The sequence below is a fragment of the Botrytis fragariae genome (genome assembly GCF_013461495.1).
Source record: "Botrytis fragariae strain BVB16 chromosome Unknown tig00000006, whole genome shotgun sequence".
Taxonomy (NCBI): Eukaryota; Fungi; Ascomycota; class Leotiomycetes; order Helotiales; family Sclerotiniaceae; genus Botrytis; species Botrytis fragariae.
The window spans coordinates 3,006,695-3,028,363 of record NW_023500988.1 but is presented as its reverse complement, the minus strand read 5'-3'; the positions used below and the strand labels follow the sequence as shown (position 1 = coordinate 3,028,363).

The 21,669-nt window shown below is 42.3% G+C and overlaps 9 protein-coding genes across 9 annotated transcripts; 6 read left to right on the top strand and 3 right to left on the bottom strand.

The window, feature by feature from the left end:
• Positions 1-223: 223 nt before the first annotated feature.
• Bfra_002096 (putative carbohydrate esterase family 16 protein) lies at positions 224-1,302 on the top strand (the record flags this gene model as incomplete). The annotated part of the gene is made up of 4 exons (XM_037332519.1): positions 224-339; positions 391-857; positions 921-1,075; positions 1,129-1,302. The coding sequence occupies 4 exons, from the start codon at positions 224-226 to the stop codon at positions 1,300-1,302; spliced, it is 912 nt and encodes a 303-aa protein (XP_037196673.1).
• Positions 1,303-2,451: 1,149 nt separating this feature from the next.
• On the top strand, positions 2,452-2,881 carry Bfra_002095 (uncharacterized protein; the record flags this gene model as incomplete). The annotated part of the gene is made up of 2 exons (XM_037332518.1): positions 2,452-2,686; positions 2,748-2,881. 2 exons carry the CDS (start codon positions 2,452-2,454, stop codon positions 2,879-2,881), a joined length of 369 nt encoding a protein of 122 aa, XP_037196672.1.
• Positions 2,882-3,431: 550 nt separating this feature from the next.
• Positions 3,432-4,633, bottom strand: Bfra_002094 (uncharacterized protein; the record flags this gene model as incomplete). The annotated part of the gene is made up of 3 exons (XM_037332517.1): positions 3,432-3,532; positions 3,580-4,094; positions 4,326-4,633. Coding segments are annotated over 3 exons (924 nt in total), but the record flags the coding sequence as incomplete, so codon positions are not given.
• Positions 4,634-6,641: 2,008 nt separating this feature from the next.
• Positions 6,642-7,085, top strand: Bfra_002093 (uncharacterized protein; the record flags this gene model as incomplete). The annotated part of the gene is made up of 1 exon (XM_037332516.1): positions 6,642-7,085. One exon carries the CDS (start codon positions 6,642-6,644, stop codon positions 7,083-7,085), a length of 444 nt encoding a protein of 147 aa, XP_037196670.1.
• A 2,131-nt stretch (positions 7,086-9,216) lies between these two features.
• On the top strand, positions 9,217-9,518 carry Bfra_002091 (uncharacterized protein; the record flags this gene model as incomplete). The annotated part of the gene is made up of 2 exons (XM_037332515.1): positions 9,217-9,415; positions 9,469-9,518. 2 exons carry the CDS (start codon positions 9,217-9,219, stop codon positions 9,516-9,518), a joined length of 249 nt encoding a protein of 82 aa, XP_037196669.1.
• A 307-nt stretch (positions 9,519-9,825) lies between these two features.
• Bfra_002090 (uncharacterized protein) lies at positions 9,826-10,040 on the bottom strand (the record flags this gene model as incomplete). The annotated part of the gene is made up of 2 exons (XM_037332514.1): positions 9,826-9,908; positions 9,932-10,040. 2 exons carry the CDS (start codon positions 10,038-10,040, stop codon positions 9,826-9,828), a joined length of 192 nt encoding a protein of 63 aa, XP_037196668.1.
• A 1,730-nt stretch (positions 10,041-11,770) lies between these two features.
• On the top strand, positions 11,771-14,296 carry Bfra_002089 (putative udp-glucoronosyl and udp-glucosyl transferase family protein; the record flags this gene model as incomplete). Its single annotated transcript, XM_037332513.1, has 6 exons — positions 11,771-11,866; positions 11,891-12,438; positions 12,486-13,218; positions 13,274-13,440; positions 13,863-13,906; positions 13,973-14,296. 6 exons carry the CDS (start codon positions 11,771-11,773, stop codon positions 14,287-14,289), a joined length of 1,905 nt encoding a protein of 634 aa, XP_037196667.1. The 3' UTR covers positions 14,290-14,296.
• A 276-nt stretch (positions 14,297-14,572) lies between these two features.
• On the bottom strand, positions 14,573-17,154 carry Bfra_002088 (putative protease s8 tripeptidyl peptidase protein; the record flags this gene model as incomplete). The annotated part of the gene is made up of 10 exons (XM_037332512.1): positions 14,573-14,645; positions 14,710-14,852; positions 14,912-14,943; positions 14,996-15,183; positions 15,235-15,411; positions 15,486-15,626; positions 15,677-15,873; positions 15,927-16,497; positions 16,583-16,846; positions 16,919-17,154. 10 exons carry the CDS (start codon positions 17,152-17,154, stop codon positions 14,573-14,575), a joined length of 2,022 nt encoding a protein of 673 aa, XP_037196666.1.
• An 871-nt stretch (positions 17,155-18,025) lies between these two features.
• Positions 18,026-21,270, top strand: Bfra_002087 (putative serologically defined colon cancer antigen 1 protein; the record flags this gene model as incomplete). The annotated part of the gene is made up of 2 exons (XM_037332511.1): positions 18,026-18,058; positions 18,121-21,270. The coding sequence occupies 2 exons, from the start codon at positions 18,026-18,028 to the stop codon at positions 21,268-21,270; spliced, it is 3,183 nt and encodes a 1,060-aa protein (XP_037196665.1).
• Between the last annotated feature and the right edge of the window lie 399 nt (positions 21,271-21,669).

The window sequence follows — 21,669 nt, the reverse complement described above, 5'->3', positions numbered from 1 at the left end:
CTTCCGTCCCAATCAGAATTTACCCAATAAGTAAGCTTTCGGTATAGTTTTGTTGCGGGAACCGTATTTCGCCATTGAGCCACGGAGAATTTGGGAAATTTGCGGGGTATCGTTGTAGTTGACGATGGGGCCCAGATTTGTGAAGATACTTTATCACACATCTTCACCCGTTTTTTGTTCATAAGGTTGTTATTATTTGCTCTCTCATACTACAGTTTGAGCCATGTTACCTCAATATTTGTTCGTCGTTCCTCTATTGGTTGATAGCTGTATAGCTTTCCCTTTCCTGAACTCCTTTTCGCCTAGACAAGCAACAGGAACCAAATATCTTTTTTCCTTGTAAGAGTAATCCAACTTTATTTGGGGGACAGTATTAATAAATATTGCTAGCGGTGACTCGTATACACGAACACTCTTCTCGATAACTGGCACGAAGCCTTCTGCAGACAATCCTATCGGAAACCCTCCGTTTCCGGGCACTACAACAGACGCGGGTCTCAATTGGATTGATTATTTGGTCACCGCATATAATACCTCCTTGACACTATCGTATAATTTTGCTGTTGGAGGCTCAACAGTGGATAACAATGTCGTTCCTTCCATTACAAATGGTGCTAAATCACTTGTCGAACAAACCGCAATCTTCACTGCTAATCTTGCACCGAAACCTTCATATGCCCCATGGACTTCGGCAAATACACTCTTCGCTGTATGGTTTGGTATCAATGATATTGATCTCAGTTATACATATTCTAATGAGAGTACACTCTTCACGGAGATCTTCGATACCTACTGGAAGCAGCTTGACATAATGTATTACTATGGAGGTAGAAATTTTGCATTGCTGACAGTCCCACGTAAGTCTCTATCCTGGTGTTTGATTCAACGATTTTGGTTCGAGAACTGACTAGAGTGAATAGCTACCAACAAAACCCCCAGAGTTCTAGCATTGAATAGTACTTCACAAGCGGCGTACGCTTCAAGCATTGCAGCGTGGAATACTCTTGTCAAAAACACGGCCACTCAGTTCCAATCCGAAAGATCTGGGACTACTGTCAAAGTGATTGATACTTCAGTACGTCAAGATTCCAAGCTTATTTGACGTACCAAACTCACAAATCTTCACAGATTCCCTTCAACACTGCTCTCAGTAACCCAACAGCTTATGGTTCTCCAAATGCAGTTTGTTATAACACCAATGGAGTGAGTTGTTTGTGGTGGAACAGTTTTCATCCTGGTCAGGCGGTTCAAAAGTTGGTTGCTGCAGCATTCGCAGGAGCTTACAGTGGTACATTCTTTTGATCAACGATCATCGTTGGAGGTCTCAATGAGTATACGTTTGCCACGCACTAGGATAGAAGGAGGCCTTCCTACCTTTAGTATACGACATATGAGAAGCGAGACGATCAAAGTAATGAAACGAAGTTTGGTGTACATATGTTTTTCATGATTCTAGTAGATTCTTCATATGATGATGCGCATTCATATGAGCGTCTAGACTCCAGTTCCTTTTCTCTTTCCATGGTTTGCAAGACCAGATCATAACCGAAGTACCGAGATGTAAGCCTTTCGGGGGCTAGGTAGCTCAGTAAGCTCGTATCCAAGACTTTCGTAACCATTGGTCGGGTTCCCTGTCATCGGATAGTTTGTCATCATTTCGCTATTACTGTACCGCATTTTAGCAGAATCATCAAGCACGTTGGACGTTGAAGAAAATTGGTAGTAAAACTTTTTTAAGCTCTCTGCAAAGGCTTGATGTTTTTCAGTTGATGTCTTTTCTCGGCTTTGTTAACTTACGTTCAATTTCTGACGCGTGGGACTGCTTAATTGAGTCTATACTGATTCTATCTTCCTAAATCTGAGGAACATGAGAATAAACGTCATCAGGAAGTCAAATACTTCATGTAGTTTATAATGGTTTCAAGAAAGATCTGACATCATTCTAAATTTCCGCAGTTTTCTCTCGTACTATGGGTTCTTATCTCAACTTGGGGACCTGTTCGTCGCTAAGCCCATGTAAACTCACACATTTCCACATAAGGATTGTAAGCAGCAGTATAAATATGGTCTTACGAGCCGCAAAAACGTGGCGAGTGATTTTGTAACCATGATGGTGGTGTGATTAGTTGTATCCGTCAATTGTTGGATTAACTTGAATCTGCAATCTCAAACCAACAGTAATTACAAGACCATTTGGCCCCTTGGATTGTTCGTATGTTCATGAAGTTTGCCCTGCTCGTAGATGATGTACATGATTTGTTCGCGTTGGCGCACCCGTGTCTTCTTTATCTACGCCTCCTGAGGTCAGCATTGTATAAACAGACTAGGTTACAGAGTTTTGTAAAGTGCTATATAAAGAGCCTAATGCTTCATCCCACAATTCTCCCTTTACATTTCCAATCTCACTATCCAACGCTCAATATCTATAAAAGCGACATCATTACCTCAGCAATGCATTCCAAAACTCTAGTCTTGACATCCCTCTTCCTTAGCCTCGCCGCCACCGCCGCCCTCCCAACCACTGCAATAATTTCAGAAAGTCAACTCAATCTCTGGAACGACTCTGCATGTTCCGTTCCTTATGAAGAGATAACTCTACCCACAGACGGAACATGCACTAACCTTCCTTTACCTGGCGCACAATCAGTTTCTGCAGCTATTACTGTTCCTGGATGCATTTCTACTAGTACGTACATGTGTATTTGATGTTTGTATTTGACTTGAGTGCTGATATGGTGGTTGAATAGTTTATGGATTTACTTCTTTTGATTGTGGGGGTGATAGTATTGTGGTTAGTAGTCCGATATGGACGGGGTGTCTGTTTGAGGGGAATCATTGGTTTTTGTCTTTCAGGGTTGAGATCAGTTGTACTGTTGAGTAATTTGGAGAGGTACATTAGACACTTGGTAGAAGCTGAGGTTCATGCGTACTTGATTCTGAAGATCAAGGAGATGGCTCACAAGATACAAAGTAGACCCAGCTCTGATATATAACCAGTATTTTATGATCTGTACTGGTCGGAGCATTTACCTGATGTCTCGATCCATCTCCTTAGATAGCATGAATGGAAGGGAACAGCTGTGATTGTTGAATCTTGAATACAGCAAAGAATCCTAATTTTATCCATCACTTCTTCAAGCCAGTGAATACGTAAATCATACAAGTGTTCTGGCGCCGGTGCGTATTTTCTATAGTGTGCTACATGATGTTGAAAGTTCGAAGACTATTTTTTCCACGATACACTAAGCCTGATCTATATATTACTGTTCACTTACTGTTAAAATTACATCACAGTAGTTAAATGGTTCATGGGTGAAGTAATTTAATTGTGCTATCGTACTGCCAATTCCTGCTGTCGCACTGTCTTTCCTTTCACAGCAAGCAGGCATATTGCTGTTTTCTCACCCAGTTCCTACTAGCCGAATGCGACTTTAATATGGATGTATATCAAGACTCATGTTCGACTCTCTAGCATGTATTTCATCAAGCTTTGGCAATGATGTTTCTGCTCGTCCCTTCATCTCCCTATGTCCTTTCGCAGTTTGTCTTCAACGACCATCGACTGCATTCATGATTTACTTCTAAGGTAATCTTGGCGTGCATTCTCCAAGATTCTCTGACAGCTAGGTCCGATAACAACCTTTATGAACAATGATTCGTCCGCCGGAGCTTTAAAAGGCGCTCCTGTATCTCGTTCTACACTTCTTACATATGTCGAATATGTTCGAAGTAGATATTTAAGATAATCATAGTGTATAAGTCTTGGAGCCAGAGGGTGATTGTAGCTTTCGAATTCTTGTAAGATTTCAGCAAATCCCCGACGCAAAACTGAAACTGCGTCTTCAAGACAGATTGGCTCAAAAAAAGTCAGATTGTCGTCATCATTTTGTCCAGAGTAGTCATAATATACTACGGTAAATTGCTTCAGACCAGTGAAATAACAGAAATTAATCGATAAGAATATTTGGAAGTCGATGTCCGATCCGGTTTCTCGACCCACTCCTGTAAAATAGTCAACCGGGAGTTCTATGGCTAAGAATTTGACCTTTTCCCAATCTTTCCGTCTCCCACCATCTAGCCCGTAAATCAGTGATCTGGCGAACATCAGATCTTTGTAGGCAATGTGAATGTCTGAATAACGGAGAAATAGAGTATCTATCTCAAAATTAAAGAATACCATTGGCTTTGCAATTCAACAAGCAAAGGAATATTCCTTCTCCACGAGTTTTCTCAAATCGTGATTCACTGACAATAGTGCAGCAATATTAGGGGGTAGAGACTGTGGCAAATACATGCCGATTAAATTCTCATCCAGATCTCTTTACGGTTCTTTCATATGGCAGTTCAATCCGCGATCAAGCGTTCTCTGTTCGAGGGGAGGTATCATGGCATCAGAATTGATATTTCGAAAAGGCTCCATAGCTCGTGACAAGGGGTCTGTAATCGATTGAGAATCTTCATTAATCTCCTGCCATCGCCGAATGGTCTGCTGTAATTTCCGCTGCATGACCTTGATGATGCGACCCTCTGTGAGATTCTCAATCTCTTCGTCAATCTTGTATTTCGGTTGGAAAATCTTTGAAGCGATGAAATGTTTTGGGACTGTGTAACGCGACAGACATGCTGTAAAATTGGCTATGAATCGGTGAGGTGTTTGTTGTTTAGAAGTTTGAGGTAGATACAATATCGAAGTTGCTATGTAATAGAGGTAAATGTAGGTCTAGAGAATCTGAATGAGAGAGAAAGAGAGAGTTTATAACATGCACGAAGAGGAATATACAATACAACTAGCCAGCTAATCAGGATGGAAGCTGTATCGATGGGTTACGCTAGCGGCTAGGGTCGTAAACTTCGATTATAAGCTCCATTATTGGACAGATTTGGCACGTGCGCTTGGGCTACATATATATGACATCACTCCCACTTCGATCTTAGATTTTAGCTTTAGACAATTCAATCTACATAGTCAATAATACATGTATTCCACTGGCCTGGGTCCTCTATAGTCAAAATCTATGTAATTATTCATCGTGTCCTTCGGTACGGCCGATGGTCGTCATCTCTCGAGTTATGAGTACGGCATCACTATGCGACGTACAAGATGTAGACGTACATGTCATTAACTAAATACTCGAGAAACTCTTCTATTCGCCCACCCTCTTTCTCAAACCATTAGTGAAGGCGTGGAGCTTCATTTTTTGCCATCGCTTCATCATACAAAGCCATCGTTCACACATTCGTTCAAACCTTGTTTCTTCCTGATATCTCGTTGATTAGACGCAAATATCGTCGTTGTTAATTCTTACCGTGCGTGAAGACTCTCCATAATTCACCCTTGGGACAAGTTGCCTCGGACATAAGTAGTCGATTACAACTTGCAAGTGTCTGCTCATAAACTTCATATCTTGAATTTTTACAGACAATTGATGCATAGTACAGTTTCGATAGTCATAATGACACGGCACAGCAAATCAAAGCCTCATGCGTGTATAGCATCATGTCTTAGCTTCGATGCGTCCAATCTCAATCTATATAAGACCCAAAGAGCTAGCAAAGTAGTCGGAAGTACGAGTAGATGGTGCATTAACAAGAACAAATGAAAGCTTTCAGTATATTTTCGAATGTTGTCGTAGCAGCTTGGAGCTAAGGCGTTGATTCATTGTACTGTATTTTGAGTTCGGGGAGATTTGTAAACCGTTTGTTGATTGATGTTACTGGAAGGAGAATCTTTTGATCTGCGGGATATTATCCATTTCATATCATCACACCATGACCTATATAGCAAAATTTCCAACCACAACTGCCTTGATCACCACAAATCATGACTTACTGATCAATTACAACATTAAACACGCTACTGCTAGAATAGTCTCCGCTGCCATGTCACGCGCGTTTTGATGCACGTCATCAGTTACCCTAATCTCCAGCTTTCGGTACTTCTTCCACATTTTATATGATTGCCGAGCCTCTAGAACCACTGAAGAAGGATGATGGAGCTTCAAGCAACTTCCAAGTTTTCTAGCGTGGTGGGTGCTCTGTTAGCATAGAGCTAAGAGCTTAGTAGCAATTTGATCTACAGACTACAAGATAGCTAGACTAGGGGAACTGGGGTAGGCGGGGATTTACATGCTCTCAGGATGGAATATTGGAACTTCGGGGGAAAATAGGCTTTCTGGAATATTACTAGAAGGTTGATGTGCCGGTAATAACAAACTATTGTGCTTGAAATAAGAGTTATGTTCTCATAAGTCTCTTGGTAAGATACTGATAAGAAGTTTAGGAAGATGTAGTCTTTCCTATATCCTCTCTATGATATGGATATAACGATACCAAGAAAGCCGAATAGTTCCTTAGGAAGCTCTTGTTTTGACAGCGTCTTGGTATGATAGAAGAGGATCCGATTGTTGAGTCTCATGTATATGGTTGGTATATTCCCCAATCATTTCAGAGGAGTAAGTGCACTTCGAGCTATGCGAATTTTAATAGACACATAAATTCTCATGTCAAAGCATATTACTGCCATTTCTTAACGAAACCAATTGCTACATTCGCAACTCCATAGAGCAAACATCACACACAAAGCTCCATCCAGTAAAACTCTTTCTTACTCAACGAAGACGAAATCCACTCTACCTCAAGAAATGGCACCCGTACCCCGTGCAGTGGCAGCTCTCCTCACCTTAGCCGCCCTCTCTTCCTCTTCCTCCTCCTGGTCCGGCCCCCCTTATTCTCACGGTCCAACAACCCCCATAACCACCAGCACAGTTACCAGAATTCTCGAGCGCTGTTCCCTCACTTCTATTACCAACGTTTCTGATTCTAATGCTGCCCCGATGCTGCACTGTTTGGCCGCGCTCTCAGAAGCCGCTATCAATAAGCATTACAAAAGGCCGTTTCTTGCGCAGCCTTTTACCAAGAGCCCAGTCATGACTATTTTCTTGATTGTTTCTCTGGGAGGATTTGCGCTAATAGCGCTTCTGTTCTCTGTGTGTTCTTGTGCTGAACGACATCGTGGAGCCAACAAGAGAGAGGAGATAGCGTTGGCGAGCGCGAGAATCAACAAAAGGAATACATGGGGTAGTTAGGCGGTATAATTTGTGAGAGAGTTGTTGATGAGATTGAGATCGGTGTTTGGACTAAATTTTTAGATGAAAAGTTGATAGAACTGGCGTATATTAGGGGCCCTTCGTTGTGTAATTTTGGATGATCGTTCAAATCACCATTGACTCGTTGTTATGTATAGAGGCGAATACAAATTTCGTAATAACCACAGTTAAACAATCCCTCTTTCTTTCCACTTTGACTGACAAATGGAAGTTTTCTGGGATATAAAATCCGAAGAGCAAAAAACACACTTTCCTATGGGATGCATTGTCGCATGAAATTTCCTGTGTTTAGTCATATTACAATCACATCATCCTTCATCTCATTCATTTTGCGTGTCTTTGCTGCATTGACGACAGGTAGTATGAGATGAGGTTGAGTGAGTTTCAAGCCACTGAAACAATGATAAAAATGTTTGGATAGCAAATGGGGAGGAGTAGAGTTTGGAGGAAAGAGGCTGTGGTGTTTCGAGAGGCTATTCAGTTTCGCAACTTGCGAGCAATGAATACTCTTTGAACTAACGTAATAATGAAATCTCCAAACCTTTTAGGTCTCACGTCCGTTTGTTTGTCAATCTGCAAATCTTGGTAATGTGAAGCTACATATCTTAAGAACACGTTTGAGTTGGTGATTATCTAGCCACACTGGCGGCCTTTCCTCATAAATTCAGACGAGAGAAATGGTAACGTTTTGCGAGTACCTAGTTGGTCGATCGATCTCATCAATTACCTCCAAGCAATCTGATCCCTCACTCTTTCTAATCTGTTGTTAGATAGAGATCGATGATATTTGACTCTTCGTCATCACACCTCGTGAAGTATTCTCAGCTGACGTGGAGTATAAATTGAAGTCTAAGTGTGATACCCGCGCGCAGCTAAGTTCTGACATGAGATTGAAGTCGTTAGTTGGTGTCATCATATGATGACTTTGACGTAATCATTGAAAGATACTCCTGCAAAGCTTCCAAACTATTGAGAGTTGAAAAGGGCCCTCGACAGCCCGGACTGCAGTCCGAATTTAAAAGTAACAAATGCATGATTATCTGTGAAGTCTTGAGCGTAATCTAGCTTAGAAAATAGAAACAGGTTTGCCATAGAGTTTGGTTTCTCTGAAGGGTTCAATTCGGAAGTAAATCAAAGTAGGATATAACTTCAGGAACATTGGTTTGTGCATGTGAAATCCAAATTGTTAGCAGCTGAATTTTGACTTTGGGATGATAGGAAATCGTGATTGCTCATTCGTTAGTCGGACTTGCGTCCATTCTGAGCATCAGATGCATGGTACTGAGATAAGCACTATGCATCAAGTATCCTCGTAAGTACCCAAAAGGACATCTTTGACTTCACTCGCTGTTGCGAATGGAAATCATCCCATAACAAACAAATCAATAAGACGGTGAACAACATGCACACTACGGTTGTGAAAATATCCAATATTCAAGTAATCAAAGATAAAAACCACACAAAAGTGACGTCGAAGCAGGTGGAGAACATTCATGGATCTACTAAACTTGGCCCCGCACCTACCATTGATCGCCTTCTTTAACGGTCTCGCCTCATATCGTGCATGCTGCACTTTAATTAATCTTTCAATCGCCTAGCGATCTCGCTGCGGCTCGGATATCCAAATCAAGTTTCGAGTCTGGTGGAATCCACACGGAAGTTTCCGACAAGCTGACATTTACAATGACGATGCATATCGTTGGAGTAAACCCTTTTCAATTGTGGATTGTTCAAATCCGAGATTGAGGAAGTTCTTTATCTCTAGGTGGGTTATGTAATTGTATGCCGGGCACTTACCCATGTATGTATGCATGTTATCCAGATTCTCGTAATCGACTGATGCCAAGAATTCGCTGTAAATGCATTGCAGCGATTTGATGCATACGCCGTTCACAACGGAGCTGAGACGCAACCCGATGAAAGGGGAAGGCACTACTGATATGAGATATTATGGGTGGCAATGTATATGAGAAAGAATATTATAAATACTCGTGATACTACAATATTGAAAATACAGATCAACAACACGAGGTCAAAAACAGCATCAGGATACCTACCAATTTTACGAGACACCTCTCATATTCAGAAACGAACCCAAAAGGCCATCAACATGCAATTCTCAGCCATCTTTGCCATCTTCGCCGGCCTCACTCTTGTCGCTGCACGTCCAACGATTCCTGCTGCACTTCAAGTTCGCGTGGAGGAATGCAGTTGTTCTGATGCGCAAGGCGCTTATGCTGTCTGTTTGTTGGAGAGTTGTGGCCATGGTTGCACAGATGAAGATGTCGCACCTTGTGTCGCCAGTGTTGGTACGTCACTACTTAGATGATATGAGATGTGTAACAATGCTGACTGTTTGCAGAGGCTGAATGTATCACGGATTGGACTACTTGCCCATTGCCACCTGCATAGAGGCAAATGGAGTTGATCGTGAAGGGATGATGAGATGAAATGCAATTGGATGATATTTATGATTTATGATGGAATGATGATCTGGGACTGCGAAGGATTCTGCGGCAATTCTCTGACACTTTGAGGGCCCGTATTAGAAATGCTTCTGATTTGTACGAGTTTCCCGTCTTCAGCGGTGGAATCTCAGGATTATTTAATGATATGAAAAGAAAGCATGGGCCAAAATAATTGAGTGGAGAATTACCTGAATAATCATGTGTGACATTTAAACCAATATCAAATCTATGACCGAGAAACCAGCTTCACCTTAGTCAATATCATCTAACCGGTTGGGCTTGAGGCTATCAAAAGCAACCTTAGTAATCTCGAAGAAAGATAGCATCGTGCCAACTGTACCATAGAAAAACACCCACTAAGAGCAACTTCTTCCCGAACGTATAAATCAACGACTTCATTGCTCAGGTGGCGCACGAGGTCTCCAATCGAAAACTCTTGTAAGGACAATAGTAAAGATGTAAACATTGTATATCAGGCTCGTTTGAGTTTTCTTGTCCTCGACGCTTCGCGTAACTCATTAAGGAATAGCCTGAATGGACAACTCCACCGTCATCGTGAGAGGCCACCGTTGGACCATGTCAAGGTCTACTATATAATTGGGAGAAGAATAGCGTTCAAGCAACGATTTTCAGCCTTCTTTCCCAAGAGATTCATGTTCATTGGTGGAGATGCCCTCCTTCTTTGCGTCTTTGCATCTTTGAATGCTTTCGAGGAAGCATGGGGGAGGGATTCCAGGGTTGATTTAGCTTCATCAAACGAGCAAGATCTCGATGTAGAATTTCTACTATAGAGTGATTAGATATGACTATGATGTTGTTGGATATTTACCCACGGTAAGGTACACGAGAAGTTAGCTTTCTTTGGGTTCGGAATAGCCGCGGCTCTATATGAAAGTCTTTTGAATAAGCCTTGCTGGCTGATGGGGAGGTCTGGCACAGTTATTGATAGGTAGCTAATGCAAGATACTTGAGAGATTCTAACATCCTCGAGATTGAAAGAAGTTAGAAATAAGATACAGATTGAAAAGATTGTGTGTTATGCAGCTTGTCGCCCTAGCGGGAGCACATTTTGCTTTGACTGAATGGCTGGAAAGAGACAAGTTTTGGGCAGCAAAAGGCCATACAATCATCCTCAGACAGCAAGAATGAACATTAGTCTGACTTGAGATCTTCAAAAATCAGTTTCCTATATGTCAAAAATAGTAGAATTGTTTCTTGTGATGTTGAGGGATTCTTTGACCGAAAATGTTCCGCGCGCGTGGAATTCTCAAATAAGAGCCTGAACGCCCTAATAATACTAGCGTCAAAACCCTGAATCATCATCACTTGTCAAAACCTCAAACTTTACCACAAAAATTTCTAATTCCGAGTACCTTCTTAGGTACCACCTACAACATTCAAAATTTTCAGATGGGAACTTCTGAGGCATACATACCAACTGTGCAATTCTTTACAAAGATGATTGGAAGCTGCAAGTGTGCATCCATTGAAAGAGAATGAATGATTTTGTTTGTGCTACCATTTTTCCTCAATGGCTCCAAGGCTTATCATGGAGTAACCTACATGTGGTATCAGATCCGATGGCCAACCTTAATTCGGAGATCTTTCTTCATTCGCGCTGTACATGCATATCATCTCAAAAAATTGTCAGATCACGGCTCATGGTGCCCCAGGCCCCCGTTTGGCTTGGGCAATCAAATGAGTGCTTTAGCTTGAATCTGTCAGCCGCAGCTTTATAAACACTGCTCACCATTTAACCCAAAATTCACGGTCAAATAATCTTGCAATCAATATACATGGGGCTCCCTTTCGGTGGACGATTTACCTCGTACTTTTGAGGGAAAAGAATGCAGACGTGGTAGAATGAGATACCAGCGAAATGGTCGATCAGTCATCGCCAGTTGCTTTACGAAATACCATAGTATCACCATCTCGGAAAAGTAATATGGGCTCCAAATAAATACACCACACACAAGCCAAGATTCGATTTTTACAGCTCATTTAACTGACTAGGCATGTGAGTACATGATATGCAACAGATAAGCCTCCACGTAAAGATAGGTGACAGTAGATCTTCAACAGGTGATGAATAAATACATAACCCCCAAAAGTCATAAAGCGAGGAGGGAACACCAACATTTTCTAAAGTTTCGACCAACCTTTTTGCATGCTCGTTTTCATTCATCACGACAAAACATGTTCAAGAGACCTTTTTACTTTTCTCTCGCGGCAGCTTTTGCCTACATAGCATATTTATATGCCGGAACGTCAACACAGAGCGAAGAAAATCACGTCGCTAAAAAGATTGGAAAATAGCGTGGAAAGAATAACACTGTTTTGTTTGTCACAAATAGTGAACATGGATTCGCAAATGTCTTCTTGGCAACTAGTCATGCTTTACTCACGGAATTCAATGATCTTGATATTCATTTCGCAACCTTTGACAAGCTAAAGGATGATATTACTTCCATCTCTAATTTCGCACTAAATACAGGAAGTGAAAGAACTATTACTTTCCACGAACTGAAAGGGCCATCATTCAAGAAATCTTTGAACGGGGGTGGCTTCAAAGTTGATTCGGCGATCAACTCACCATCACTCGCCGATTTCAACAGATTCTGCAGCAATCTGGAAAAAATGGTGATGCCATGGACAGCTCCCGCTTATCTTGATATCTACAAAGAGATCTCTGATATATTGGATACCGTAGATCCGGTTATTGTGGCTGTGGATCCAGTGTTTGGTCCTGGCGTTGATGCTGTGAGAGCTCAGGGACGTAATCATGTTATTATCTCACCAAACACTCTGAAAGATAGTTTTGCAAAGTATCAACCTTGGGGAGCTGTACTTTGGAAATATCCAGTGTAAGCGATTCGAACTTTCTGACACAAATTGTACTCACAATTCTTAGTTTAAGTTCCGCATTCTCCTATCCAGTGCCCTGGCACCTCATCCCTTCAAACATATACAGGAACCTGCGTCTCGCATACAGCGTGCTACTCGCTCCAACTACCGCTGCTAAGCGCGCATATCTCAAAGAAAATGGAATCGCAAACCCCTTGGATTTTTTCACCGTCTATCACAAAGACTATCCATGGATATCCCAAAGTTCTCAAGAACTCGAATATCCTCTCGACATCATTCCCGAGAATGTAGTCCAATGTGGACCTATCTTTCTTTCCACAGCAACGGCCGCAGAACAAGATCCAGAATTATCTGAATGGCTTAAGAATTCCCCAACGGTATTGATAAACCTAGGAAGTGTAGTAGACTACGACCTCAATGCCGCAACGGAAATGGCAAAAGCGATCAGGATTCTGCTTGATAACACTACCGTCCAGGTACTTTGGAAATTTAACAAACGCCACCCATTCACCGATGAATTCCTCGATATACTCTCTCCGGATCTCGAATCAGGACGTATAAGGATGTCCAAATGGATAAAAGTCGATCCGGCCGTATTGTTAGAGACAGGAAATATCATTGCTTCGGTTCATCATGGAGGAGCAAATTGTTTCTACGAAGCTATTGGGACGGGAATTCCTCAAGTTGTATTACCACTGTGGGTCGATCTTTATGATTATGCAGTGAAGGCTGAGTATTTGGGTGTGGGGGTTTGGGGTAGTAGGAAGGCGGCTCCTTATGTGAGTATTCTTTTCCAAGTCACGTTATGTCTCGCTGTTTCTAATACCAGAGCAGTGGAAAGCGGACGAATTAAGCACTGCATTTTTGCAAGTCGTAGGGGATAGCGAAGAAGCGATTTCGATGCGCAAAAAAGCAAGGGAATTAAGTTTACCATACAAGGCAAAACCAGGTCGCATAACCGCGGCTCACGAACTGGCAAAATTAGCACGATCCCCGGGCTCGTCACTATGATTTAGAATCCGAGAGCGGAATCCATGACCAATCGTATCATACATGTACCAATAAGTTATGAATAAGAATTTTTTATGAATTCCATTTCCTTCAAACAAGTTGAAATAACCTTGGAAATAACAGTCTAGACACTTCCTAAATATAGTGGCGCAGATCGGCTTGGTTCCTGTCGCTCCCGCCACCTCCGCTTCCCCGCTAAGACATTGCATCGTCATAGACGCTAGGGATATCCCTTGGCACATAGCTACCTACATAATAAGGATGGAGAGGTACCCTTTTGCTTTCTTGTACTCTTAAATAAACATTTAATTTCAAAATTCGATCAATCTAATACAATCCAATCCATCAATCCATCAATCAATCAATCAAACATCAACAATAACCAAAAAATGTATCTCCCAAATGCCCAAAGTATTTTGACCGCAGGTCTCGCTATGACCGGCACCCTCACCAAACGTAAGTTTTCCCCTACCTCTCCATCCCTTGCCACTCCCTCTCCCAAACCCTACTAACCCTCCTCAGCAAAAGAAGTAGCCTCCGGACACGTCCTCGACTACGCTGTCGAAAGCTGTCTCGATAGCGACCACAACCAACGCTGCACGGCCCCCTTCCTCGTGACGGGCGATTCCTGCTACAAAATCGAATGGAGCACCGACGGGGTACTCTCTCACACTACTGTCGAAGTACGCGACGCGGGGAGTGACAAGATTGTGTATTATCGCGATACGAATGGTGAGTGGGAGAGTAAGAAGGGAGAATTGGTTTATTTGGATTTTAAACCAAAGGTGCCGGGACAGGGAAACAATACGGTGGATTGGAGTGTTAGTACTTGTAAATAGGTACGGGGTGGGATTTGTATGGGTGGGTAAATGGGTTGGAGGGGGTATTGGCGTATCAGGTGGTATTGGTGTGTAATAGGACGGGTGTAATGTACGATATTTAATGCAAAGTTGATGTATTCTTATTGCTGTGAAATTCTATGACATGAAATCAGAGATTGCTTAAATTGTATTTTGTAGATCAAAATCTTGTTGCAACTTCAGTATGTCTCTATGAAAGTAGGTAAGCCCCTTCCAACACACACGGCTCTTTTGTGCTCTTGCCACAAGATCGCCCCAACAATTATGGTAGACTAAGGAAGAGCTCCAACAATTTTGGATAATTAGGTGTTCCAAGCCCAGTAACAGGATCCCATCTACAGCACCATTATGTTAGCAAGCTGCTCACCAACAATCACTCCCCAAGAAGAGGAAACATACCCAGACACGGCACTAAACCCAGCAGTACCGCAATTCGGATTACTTCCATTGGTGATATCATTCAATACATGTGGATTTGCATAAAGAACTGGATTAATAAATCCTACAGTGGACTTTCCGACGGCGAGTCGTTCCTCGTTGATCTACGACTCGTAAGTATATGTAAGTGGAGCGAAAGGATAGAAAAGACAAATTCTCGTACCAAATTAATGACGGAAGAGAAAATGGGTGTGCCTAGAAGTCTTTAGCAAGAATGAAGGAAGATGTTGGATCAAAGAAGACATACTCGCACTAGTACCCCCATTCAAAGTGAAGTTTCCTCTGAGGAATGTAGCAATGTTATCTCCATTTGCAGAAACGTCTGGAATACCTCTTCCAGCACGATTGTATACTCCGCCATTAGCCCCTATACTAATATTGCTACCGGTAGTGGCTTCGTAGTATGGATAAGAAGGGTTATGATTTTTGAAATATCTGTAACGGCTGGTCAGAATAGAGTTTTATTATCGTGAAGGGGGAAATTACGATGCTACAGCCTCTTTTTGGTACGAGGGGATTCCATAAACATTACTAAATCCTCCCCCAGAAGAGTATGCACTATTGTATGGTTGGCCTTTCAGATCGTTGGCGGCACTTTCGGGCTCGAAAACTGTATGACCTGGGTAAACTTTCGTGGCACCAACCGCTGTGACATATGGGCAACTGCCAAGTGTTAGTTTTGAATTATATGCTGATTATTGAAAGAATTCCGAATATGAACAACTGAAGATACGTACTTGACAGGAAATTGAGGATTAAAAATTGTTGAATCCGAACCCAAACATCCACTTTCTGAAGCATCACCAGGAAATCCACCAACACCGAAATCTCCTGAAGAATATAGGAATGTATGTCCCTGAAGTCCAAGTTTCATGTACCTATCTTAATGTAAGTATCTCATCACTCGATATATGATAAGCCTACACACTCATTGCATTGTCTCTTCTGGTAATATTCCGGAAGATCTATTTCTGCTTCACCGTAGGATGTCGAGACTACATTTGTGGGCTTGTAGACACCACACATTAGTTTTCCTTTGTACCCATCAACAGCGGAATCCGGATAGATAGGGTCAAGAACAGGATCATTGCCAGTTTCCCCATAAGCTGAGTATGTACAGTATGACTGAAAAGATCATCAGTAACACATCTTGAAGTTTGAGGAATAAGTAAACATACTCCATCAATAGCATCGAGAAATACATTGAATGCGCCCACAGTGGGGTTCTCAGTGGAGTAGTTAATATCATCCGTTTGATAGAGTACCAGTTTTTGAGGATATAATAACGGATATGCCAATTCAAAATCTAAAGTACTTTCTCCACCTCCTTCCTCGACAGAGACTGGAGCCACAGCACCATCCACAAAATTTGGGATTGGATGTGTGCCCTTGGGAATATATGGATTGTAATTAGCAAAGAATAAATCCAAGTCTTCTTGATCATAGAAGTCTCCTTCTTCCCAAATACCCATTGCATTGTTGGGATTCGCTTTGCTGGCAAGAGGTATACGATAGAGGGCTCTGATACATTCTGGGGTGATAACCTCATCACAAGTCGCTAATGAACTCGAGTTGTGATTTGAATAGCCTCCGGATGAACTTTTTGGTCTTCTTAAGGGTTCATGGTCTTTACCTTTACTTCCACCAAGAATGCTACGTTTTGAGGCTGGTTTCTTTTTCGTGGAGATTAATTTAACACCGGGAGTAATGTAATCCACGTGTGATTGAACACGAGCTGGAAGGTGGTATCTATGGGATTTTGTTTAGCAGGTTTCACGAGCAGGTTTCAATGCTGATCGCTGCTGTATACGAAGCAATAAAAATGGTGTCTCACTCATCACATGCAGCAGCTATTTCGTCAGTTGAAGAATGCTCATATGCATAGTACTGAGTATTGAGTAAATTCTCGAGTTCGCTCGTCGTCGCGTCGAATGCATACCATCCCTTTGTATCGGAGTGAACAATTCGACTAGCCGCAATTCCTGAGTCGACTAGCCAATTTCGTACAGTATTGATTGTCTCCTCTGAAGGGGCAAACATTTCATGTACCTGCTCGGCCGTCCAATGCTTTCCATAATTTGAGGACTTTGGATGCGAACTTTCAAGTAATTAGCATAATGGAGTGATAAAACATATAACCCTCATATTCGTTTCATCGTGAACTACTTACACATCCATAAGAAAGTCATGTCCCTTCTCGAGGTTACCCTGGGATAACCCAATACGCACAGGAAGTAAAGTCGTGCTCGCAATCCGGTCACGTTTCATCCATTGTGTATGAGGTGTATTTCGCTTCTCATGGGAAACAAATGATGAACGAGTGGAACGAATGTCAGAGTTCGGAAGAACAGCAGCAATAATTCCAGGAACGGATAATACAATTGAGGTACAATGATGGAAACGCATTTTGATTGAACGAACGAACAAACGAGCTTGGCAAACATCAGGGGCAAGACCTACAGACAAAAGCTTATGTACTTTTCTAAGCTCTTGTGAAGATATGAGGGGCATTGCCCAAACGATGGACAGGTATTACGAACCCTGCAACACTTGTTGTCAATCCGGAAGGTAACCTGACATGCTCAACGCTGGTACCATGCAGTACTTATGTATCCTTCTGAATTGGGAAGTTATCTCAAGTTCCTGACCATCTTGCATCATTGAACCAAACTTTGATTAAGCAGATTCGAAATTTCATTCGCTCCCACCCGCTATCAATAGATAACGGTATTTTCGTGGTAATCACCAAAAGATTGTTCCAGATTCAGTAGATCATCACCTGGATGAAAGAAACTCGTGTTATCGTCGCCATTCAACTGCAATTCCGAGGGTCAAAAGCTTGTGTTTATCTGCCAGTCAATACCCATCTGAAGGATATGGATATTGACTATATATATACCATCCATGCTTGACTGTCGCTCACCGTGGTCCCTCGGATATTTTCGATGTTTTAATAGCAAGAACTTGGTACCTGATTTTTGGAGATGGTTTGAAAATATTTGTGACGACAAAACTAATCAACGTTTGATGAAGTTCAGTAATTAAATGTGAACGGCGATGGCGAGGTTTCCGGTGAGGTTTCCTCGTCATCGTTAGAACGAGTGAGTGATGATGATTCAGCCCCACCATGATGCAATCAAGGTGATGTAAGGGTACGGTGTACCTCAATTACTTTCAGCGCAGAATTGTATCTCAACTTCCCCCACCATAGCAAAATATAGTACTCAGTGAGTAAACATAGAAAGAGCAAAAATACAATTATTGCCACTACGACGAGATGAAGCAAAGATTTTCTTCTATCGACGTGAAGGTAAGTCAAATAAAGCTTTAACAGACCTCTCCCGCTCTTGCAATACCTTCTAACTTTCTCAGGTCATCGCCCATGAACTTTCAAATGCATTGGTTACTTTGCGCGTTTCCAATATTTACGACTTGTCGTCGAAGATTTTCTTGATTAAATTTGCGAAACCGGACAATAAACAGCAGATCCTCATAGATTCTGGCTTTCGATGTCATCTCACCGATTTCTCTCGAGCGACTGCAGCCGCTCCTAGTATATTTGTACAAAGATTAAGGAAATACTTGAAGACAAGACGAGTCACACAGGTTTCTCAAATTGGAACAGATCGCATAATCGAATTTCAATTCAGTGATGGACAATACAGGTTATATTTGGAGTTTTATGCGGGAGGCAATATCATTCTTACGGATAAGGAGCTTAACATCCTAACCTTACTTCGAGTGGTCGATCCGGGAGAGGCTCAAGAAGAATTACGAGTTGGACTTAAATACTCTCTGGATAATCGTCAGAATTATGGAGGAATACCTGATTTGACGAAAGAACGACTTCAAGAAGCTTTACAAAAAGGGGTGGATAAGGGAGAGGATGATTCTGGAAAGAAGAAGAAGAAGCCTGGAGATGCATTACGAAAGGCATTGGCTGTGTCCATCACAGAATTTCCACCGATGCTAGTGGACCATGCAATGCGCATCACAAATTTCAATTCCTCTCTAAAACCGGCCGAAGTTTTGCAGAGTGAAGATCTCTTGGATCATTTGATGAAATCACTCCAAGAAGCTCAACGAGTTGTTCAAGAAATAACTAGTTCCGAAACTGCAAAGGGCTACATTGTAGCGAAGAAGAAGGACCCTCAGGCTCCATCGGATGAAGATCAGACAGAGATTCGCAAAGGTTTACTTTATGATGATTTTCATCCATTTAAACCAAAGCAATTCCAGGACGATCCTTCCTTGGTCTTTTTAGAGTTCGAAGGTTTCAACAAAACTGTTGATGAGTTCTTCTCTTCAATTGAGGGGCAGAAGCTCGAGTCAAAACTCGAGGAGAGAGAAAAGCAGGCCCAAAAGAAAATCCAGGCGGCACGAAATGAACAGGCCAAACGTTTAGGCGGATTACAAGAGATTCAGGCACTAAATGAACGTAAAGCCGGTGCTTTACAAGCTAATATTGAGCGGGTTCAAGAAGTAACAGATGCTGTTAATGGCTTGATCGCGCAAGGCATGGATTGGTTTGAAATTGGACGCCTAATCGAAAGAGAACAAAAGTTCAATAATCCGGTAGCTTCGATGATTAAATTGCCCCTAAAATTGGAAGAGAATACAGTAACAATTTTATTGAATGAGGAGGCGTTTGACGAAGACGAAGATTCTACTTACGAGACTGACAGTGATGTCTCCGAAAGTGAAGACGAGGATAACATCGCTAAGACCAATAAGAAAAAGGAGAAGGTTTCGGACACCCGGATTCCTATTGACATTGATCTTGCATTGTCACCTTGGGCTAATGCGCGTAATTACTTTGATCAAAAACGTTCCGCAGCGTCAAAAGAGGACAAAACCTTGCAATCATCTTCCAAGGCGTTGAAGAGTACTGAGGCGAAAATAGCTCAGGATCTAAAGAAGGGCTTAAAGCAAGAGAAGGCGATCTTACGACCTGTACGAAAACAGATGTGGTTCGAGAAATTCATTTGGTTTATATCTAGTGATGGATATCTAGTACTTGCAGGAAAGGATGCACAACAAAGCGAAATTCTTTATAAGAGATATCTTAAGAAAGGCGATATATATTTGCATGCAGATATACGAGGTGCAGCATCCGTCATTGTTAGAAACAATCCAAAAACACCGGATGCCCCAATTCCTCCACAAACTCTAAGCCAAGCGGGAACCTTGGTAGTTGTTACATCGAGTGCTTGGGATTCAAAAGCTGGTATGTCTGCTTGGTGGGTGACTGCAGATCAAGTATCAAAATCTGCCCCTACCGGCGAATTTCTTCCCGCTGGTAGCTTCAATACCCATGGGAAGAAGAATTTCTTACCTCCTGCTCAGCTCCTGCTTGGTTTTGGGGTCCTTTTCCAAATCAGCGATGAGAGCAAAGCTAGACATGTGAAGCACAGACTTCAAGATGATTCGCCATCGAGTGGCACAACTACAGATGCTCCTCCGGCAGGTGATTCACTTCTTGACGATGAAGGTTCCGGGGACGAACTAAACCAATCTGATGAAGATGAGCCAAGTCCCACCAAAGAAGTTGAGGCTGATCATCAAGACGTGGATGATTCGGACGATGAAGATGCCGATTCGAAGCCTAACCCTCTACAGGGTGAAGTAGAACAACCTGATGAAGTTGCCACACAAGAGAAGCTTGAAACCCTTCAAATCGATGACAAGAAGCCTCAGCCATCAGGATCTGAACCACAAGTGGAGGAATCAGACGAAGATTCGGTCGAGGAGTTACAATCACAGTCTATCTCCACTGGCAAAAAAGCAACACCCGCTCAGAACCCACCCAAAAAGGGTCCTGCACCAGCTAAGCGAGGCAAGAAAGGAAAGGCCAAGAAAATCGCACAGAAATACAAAGACCAAGATGAAGAAGATCGTATCGCTGCTCAAGAAATCATCGGAGCTGCAGCCGGTCAAGAAAAAGCAGAAGCAGAAGCTAAAGCTAAAGCAGCTCGAGAAGCCGAATTGGCATTCCAAAAAGAACGTCGACGAGCTCAACATCAACGTACGCAGAAAGAAACAGCCGAGCATGAAGAGATGCGCAAATTGATGCTGGAAGATGGTATCGATACTCATGAAGATAATGAGATTGAAACCATGACATTGTTAGACTCCTTTGTCGGTCTCCCTTTACCGGGCGATGAAATCCTCGAGGCGATACCGGTTTGTGCACCTTGGGCTGCGATGGGAAAATACAAATATAAAGCGAAAATTCAGCCGGGCGCGCAGAAGAAGGGTAAAGCGGTGAGAGAAATTCTTGGGAAGTGGATGGCGGCAAGTGCGGCGAAGGGAGTCCTTGATGAATCGAGTATGGATGTGGAAAGAATCTGGCCGAGAGAAATGGATTTAATCAAAGGGTGGAAACCGGAGGAAACGACGAATGTTGTGCCCGTGGGGAAAGTGCGGGTTATGATGGGAGGGGGCTCCGCGGCCGCGAAGGCAAAGGGGGATAAGGGAAAGAGTAGTGGGGGGAGAGGCGGGAGGGGAAGTAAGAAGAAGTAGGGGCGTAAAAAAAATGAGTTCATAGATAGGTTCATATAGCATAGCATAGTATAGCGAAAATTACCACCTACACACCTCCACACCTACATATCTATCTATAGAAAATATCACAAAAGATTTACTCACCCACTCACCCACTCACTCGCCCACTCACTTACTTACCCATTCATTCATTCAATCAAAAGCTGTATTCTCATTCCCATTCCCATTTCCATTTTCATTTATAACGAATTTTCGAATCCGAATCTGATACCATAGCTCTCTACCCACATAGCTAGGTATCTTTACCCAGTTTCACATTTCACATCTCAAATTCCATCATCTCCTCATCAATCATCACATCACATCAGTCTATAACCTAATCATCTCATTTATAAACTATACTAGACTACACTACCC